Source organism: Lagenorhynchus albirostris, chromosome 8 (genome assembly GCF_949774975.1).
Source record: "Lagenorhynchus albirostris chromosome 8, mLagAlb1.1, whole genome shotgun sequence".
Lineage (NCBI taxonomy): Eukaryota > Metazoa > Chordata > Mammalia > Artiodactyla > Delphinidae > Lagenorhynchus > Lagenorhynchus albirostris.
This window is the reverse complement of record NC_083102.1, coordinates 48,523,759-48,530,044: the sequence shown is the minus strand read 5'-3', so window position 1 is coordinate 48,530,044 and position 6,286 is coordinate 48,523,759. Positions and strand designations below refer to the sequence as shown.

The following is a 6,286-nucleotide window of genomic DNA, read 5'->3' as shown; positions in this document are numbered from 1 at the left end:
TGTTTCTGACAAAACACATCACCTTATGTTTATATTAAACATATAAACATACATATGTGTTAGTTACGACTCTAAACACATCTGATGTATTGTTTGGGGTCAATAAGTAGTAGAGATGATTATTACCAGTATAGTTTTGATGGTGGTTGTTAATATTAAATGTATATATTTCTTCCATAAATCAAATGGCAGCTTAGAAAACATCAGTATAAGATTGCACACCACCCAGGCACAGCACTCAACTCTGAGCTATCCAGGATAACTCTCCTTCTGCACCGTATTATGGTCATTTTGTAGATATGAGATCTTTAAGCTCTCCATACTGACCTCTTAAGAGGTGAGTTTCTTTGAATTTCTGAAATGTAACTCTAGAGCTCTAGAGTTAGAAAGGCATCTGAAACTTTTTATTTACCGTATAGATTCCCCTATAGCTCTAATTAGGATGGTAGACCACCTTGGAGGGTGAGGGCCAAGAAAGAATGGTTATTTAAGAACACCTCTTAGACTGTAACAAAAATGTACAGCTTAAAAGCAGATCTGCAGAAATCCGATGCAGAGCAAGCCACTGTGAATACAAATCAAACTTGGCCATTAAAGAAAAGGAGCAAAACTTCATCAGGTACATTTTGTACCTGAACTCTTGAAATCACCTTAAATTATATCATCCTGGGTCATCAGTAATTAATGATACTATATCTGTACAGATTCTACAAATACATATACAAGCACACACAAGCACTGATATGCAAATGCATACACGTATACACATATGATATATATTCACATATATACAGGCACATGTATAACTTACATATATTCAAATTTGCTCCATCTGGAGCCAAAGAAATGAGTACTAAATCTCTAAAACAAGGAGTCAAGGAAGTAAGACTTGATTCCCTTGAAGCTGAAGAATTACAAGGAAGCTTGTCAACGCGAGGTGGCGCCCTTGATCTACTAATCCAGCCGAGGCCAATTCACGAGCTGTCAAAAGTCAAGGTCACAAATTGTCTTTTTTCATCAAGGTCAAGGTTTAAGGCCTTTCCTAGTCCTGTCATTTCAACAAATATCAAAACCTGCCCTCTCAGACACATGCAGACCCAACAGCAGACTTTAAAATACGACAGCCTGGGCATCGCTGATACTAAACAACTGGTTTTCATTTTCCACAGGGAGCCTGGGAATTTATATTATCTCTTCCTCCTTTCTTTTCTCTCCCTTTTAGAATACCTGACACTTTAACCTTCTTGAAGCACTTATCTAAATTTTTAGGATTTTAGTTGTGAGGGATTTCTCCTTTTGCTTGAAAAATTTGTAGCCAAAAAACAAAACAAAACTGAATAATATAGAAAAGAATGGTCCTTGGTTTGTATAGGACAAACCTGCTCCTTTTCTTTCTGTGCAGTGCATGTTTAGCATAGGAAAATAACGAGTATTTCCTTCAGATTTTAATGGCAGTGACTATTTTATTAACATAATTAATACCACTATATCAACTATCTACAGGTCTAAGTTGTTTCTTTTTTACTATTATTTTTAGTAGAAATATTTGAAAAGCAGGTGCACAAATACATTTTCACAGTGTGCTGAATGTCTTTATTTACAAGATAGCATTTTATAGTGAATATGAACAAGATGAATGTGCTGGTTGAAATAACTGCTTGATTAAAGATGTGCTATGAAGATGAATCCCTAAACTTTCTAATGCAGTCTCATAACACAATAAACAAGGAAAAAATACTAATCCCTTAATAGATCAAAATATAGAAAGTAAACATCTAACTGTCACAGGGGAATGGATTTCCATTCTGACTTTTCTAAAAAATAAAAAAGGAAAATTATTTCTCCAGCAAGATGTTTATTAAGTATTGGGAAATATCAATTTAAATGAAAAATTGTGTTCAAACCAAAGGCCACCATGTTAGGGTAGGACCTTTCAGGAGATCTGACACAAAGTGAATTCCGTGAATTATCTGATGCTTTAAATATTTTTTAAAGCTATCAAATCCTTTGAAAAGTAGATTATATTGGGGCGGAAAATATTGTCCAAATGCCACAAAAAATCTTGTCATAAGCAAGTAAAAATTATTATCAGAAGGACATTCCCAACCTGGGGTTCCCCTGTAGCCTCAAAGGCTCACTCAGCTGGTTGTATTTACTACCAAGACAAATGATCCTCGGAAGAGCTTTCTCTCCCTTTGCCCCTTCATAGTAAATAGTCCAAGATCATTATTTCAGTACCTTCTTCTCCTTTCCTTTCTAAATCTATACATGACACGTTTTGCAGAATATACAACAATGGTAGGACTTTCACTGAGATTTACCTGAGCAGTCACTTAACATGCAAAGGGGATTGTGATGGTGACCCAAGGACAAGCATACGTTTACAACAGCCTCTTGCATTTGTAACCAACTTTCGGATTATTATCGTATAACATACTGTCCTAAAATATAACGGTCACATAAATACTTACAAGATTTCAGTAAATGTGTAACTTATCTGAAATTGCGTATTTCGGGGTTGATGTCTGACTCTAGAGTTTTTCATTTAATGGTCTGGTGGGGTTGGCGGGAGAACTGGCAGTCTTTACCATTTCTTAGAGTAAAGTTTTAAAAGAGTTGTAGATTCCACAGGAGAAAAAGATTCCCCTTAGGAAAGCAAAATGCCAGTATCTCTCTTTCTCTTTCCCATTCTTCAATTATTATTAGCATTATAATGATTATCTGGACAAAGCAACGAGTTCTGAAGCATTTCTTCAAGTTGCCCTCTAGCTCCACTTTTAATCCATTAACTAGTGGTCTTCAGTTTGTTGATAACTTTTTTCTCTTTGACCCTCCTGTTCTGGAACCAGATTGTAACCTGCCGCTCGGAGAGATTCGTGGTGGCTGATATCCGCCTCCGTTTGTCCTTGGTAATGAATTTGTTTGTAGCGTATTCCCGTTCGAGTTCTTTTAATTGCACCTTGGTGTAAGGGACGCGCTTCTTTCTCCCCCTCCTGTAGGAGCTGGCGTCTGAGGGATGAGAGACCACATCTGGAAAATAGGGAAGGCAAGTTACAGAAGGGTCAGATCCAGGCCAGGACACAGGCAACAGCTCTATCTGAGACACCGCCTTGCAGTGCCCGGCTGCCCTTTGCCAGGCTGTACAATCCAGCCTTTCTGCCAAAATCTGGAGGGCCAGTGGGGAGGGTGGTTAGTTCTGCACTGAAATGAAATCGCCCAGGGATCCAATGACCACCCCAGCCCAGGCCACTCTGCCCACACAGCAGCGGGCTTTGCTTGATCTCCTGGCCCAAACGTTAGCACCAGGCTCAGGGGACAACACTTCTACGCCCAGATTCCTCGCTGTATCCCCAAAGCCCAAACACTTGATGTTTCTACACTGAAGGATTTTTGAGAGAACGAATACGGGCAATTTGGTGAACCATTTCCAGGTCAATTTCCCATCCTTACTTAAGTCAATGTCAAGGGCTGGCGAGGGCGGGGCGCAGAGGGAGAAGGAAGCCAGCTAGGGTCCCCACAAGCTTCTTCTCAGCTATCCCTCACCCAGGGAGAGCCAGGACCAGCCCAACTCAAGAGCAGTGCGGGCAGGGCAGGCCAGCCGGGATCGGGCTCCCAGGGGTGCAGCACCACTAGGACAGGCCAGGGAGAGAGCAGAGGGGCACGAGGGTGACCCAGGAGCGAGCGGAGAAGCTGGAGCAGAACCGGAGGACCGGGACTGAGAAAGGGGCGCCATTTACCGGGCAGAGTGGACTTCCAGAGGTGGGAAGGCTGTGCCTGCTCTTTGGGGCAGTACATTTGGCCGTTCCAGCCGTTGGGCAGCGCCCAGGGCTGGTAGCTTTCCATGGGAAGACCCAGGGGCTCGTGGCGCGACTCTCCAGGGCCCCCGAGGCCGGGCACCACCGGCATATCCAGGTAGCCAGGCACGGGCTGATGGTGGTGGTAAGGCCCGGGCGCATAGCCCTGGTGGTAGAAGGCGAACTCCTTAGCGCGTGAGCTGAACTCCTCGGCCGCGGGGCCAGCGGTGTCCATGTACTTGTCCGCGAAGGCAGCGGCGGCGGCCGAGGCTGGCTGCGCGCACGACTTGATGGCGTTGGGGTGCGGGCCCATGCGGGCGCAAGGGTAGTAGCCGCTGCCGAAATAGCCGTAGGGCAGCGCTGCGGGCCCCGACGAGCTCTGCGCCGCCGCCGAGCAGGGACTGCACTGCTTGGCGGCCTCGGCGCCCGCTGGGCCCGCGGGGCCCGGTCCTCCCGAGGACGACGCCGCCGCCGCCGCTGCTGCAGCTGCGGCGGCGGCGGCAGCGGCGGCGGCGGCCGACGGGGGCGCCTCCCCGGGCGCGCTGCTGTAGGCGGCCGCGGCGCCGGGCGCCAGGGGCGCCGGGTGCGCCATCAGGTTGCGGCACTGGTTGGCTGCGGCCGCCGCGGCCGCCGCAGCCGCCGCCGCCACCGAGAAGTTGCCCCCCGCGGCCGCAGCCGCCGGGTGGGGGAAGCCCCCGCCCCCGGCCCCAGCCGCAGCCGCCGCTGCCGCCGCCGCCGCCGCCGCCGCCCCTTCCATGTTCTTGTTGAGCTCGTCGGCCACCAGGCCGCCGCCGTTGTCGTAGAGAAACATGACGGTGGGCTCGATCCAGCGGGGGTGGAGGAGCACGGAGGCTGTCATAGCACGAGCCGCATGGAGAAGACCCCAGTGGCGCTGTTTTAAAAAGCCCCCAAGAAGTGAAGAGCGCGCGGCGCGGGGCCGGGGCCAGAGCGAGGGGGGCGGATCGCGCCCCGCGGGGTCGCGCCAGGCGGCCGCCCATTGGCCCGGGCCCCCCCCCTCCCGCTCCGCCCATGGCGTATGCAAAGCGGGCGGCTCCAACCCGGGCTCTGCTCTGTACACCCGCCGTCCCTGCCGCCGCCCGCGAGGTCCCCAGCGCCAGCGCCCGCCGCGCGGCCGCGCACCATTCACCCAAGGGAGAGGCGGGGGGTGCGGAAGGGTAGGGGCGGAGGACAGGGCGGGCGGGACCTAGAGGGAAGAGCGACCTCCTTGCAGCTCCCCTTCCCTTCCCCTCTCCCAGTGAGGCTCGGAGCAGCCTAAGGCGGGGAGGGTATGGGGCGAGATGTTGGGTTGCGACCTGAGGCTATGGGAACAGGTCAGGTAAATCTGCGGACGGCTGGGGACGGTAAAGTAGCGAGGCGTAGACCAGGCTGGGTGTTTCTTGGGGCCTCCGGCGCTGTTTTCTTTCCAGGTATCCGCGCCTCTTTCTGCAGCGAGACACCAGCACGGACACTTGCGCTTTCGGCTTCGACAGCGTCGCGATTTGGCTCTCTTTCCGGGGGAACCGTGGCGGGGCGTTTGTGGATGCGCCTGGCTTATGGGTCCCAGGACATCCCACTGGAAAACTTGGACTACATATAGAAGCTTCCTCCCCTTCTTTGTCCACAGTGTTGGTGGGCAATCTCCTACACTCGTATTTAGGCCCATATGCTCAGAACGACCCATCACACCCACACGGACACACGCGCACACACACAAACCCAAGTGTGCTCTGATCACACACTCACACTTTTATATACAGACTGTTCCTCACTTTGTCCCAGTAACAACTCTTCCTCCTCCAGAGACTTTGAGATGGAGAGAGCGATCTTTATGCACCGTTATTCAGTGCTCCCACATCTCTAGCCAGGCTGGCCTGTCTTGGAAGGTTAAGAGGAACAGGCCCCAGCTGGGTGCTGAGCTGGGACTCGAGCCCCCCTTCTGGGGCTTTAATGAGGCTTCACAGAGCCTGGGCCGGAGCTGACTCTCCAGGCACCTGGGCACTCTATTGCACTCCGTTTGGGGACAGGAGAAAGGGACTCTTTGGGGCCACTTCATACCTTCCTCCCCCCCCCCCCCCGCTAAGTAGGACTGGGGAGAGCACTGTCTCCAGCCTGCAGCGGGTGCCCGGTCCTCCTCTGGCCATGAACCAGCTCGAGAAGCTTTTTTTCCTCTGTGCCTGGGAAATGCGACCCTTTCCTGAGAGCACAGTGGGGTGTTGGTGCTGGAAGAGGCAAGCAGCTGTCATATTTTGGAGAGGGATTCTGGGGGTCCTGTCGCTTTCGGTCACATACTCTCACCTCCGATTGTGGATGCTGTGAGCTGGTCAGATGCCCAGAAAGGGAACATGCATTCAAAGTGAACATGAGTGCATTCCACCAGAGCATCAGAGTTTGGAAGAGTGCTGGACTCCCTTCCATCCCGGGCAGACTGGTGAGCAGCCAGGCTTGGACCTGTCTCCTGTCTCAGCTTGCAGACTCAGCCCTCAGATCAGGGC

The 6,286-nt window shown here is 50.9% G+C and overlaps 1 protein-coding gene across 1 annotated transcript; it reads right to left on the bottom strand.

The window, feature by feature from the left end:
• Nucleotides 1–419: 419 nt before the first annotated feature.
• On the bottom strand, nt 420–4,653 carry HOXA13 (homeobox A13). The gene is made up of 2 exons (XM_060156049.1): nt 3,738–4,653; nt 420–3,030 (listed from the first exon to the last, which is right to left on the bottom strand). The coding sequence occupies exons 1-2, from the start codon at nt 4,651–4,653 to the stop codon at nt 2,786–2,788; spliced, it is 1,161 nt and encodes a 386-aa protein (XP_060012032.1). The 3' UTR covers nt 420–2,785.
• Between the last annotated feature and the right edge of the window lie 1,633 nt (nt 4,654–6,286).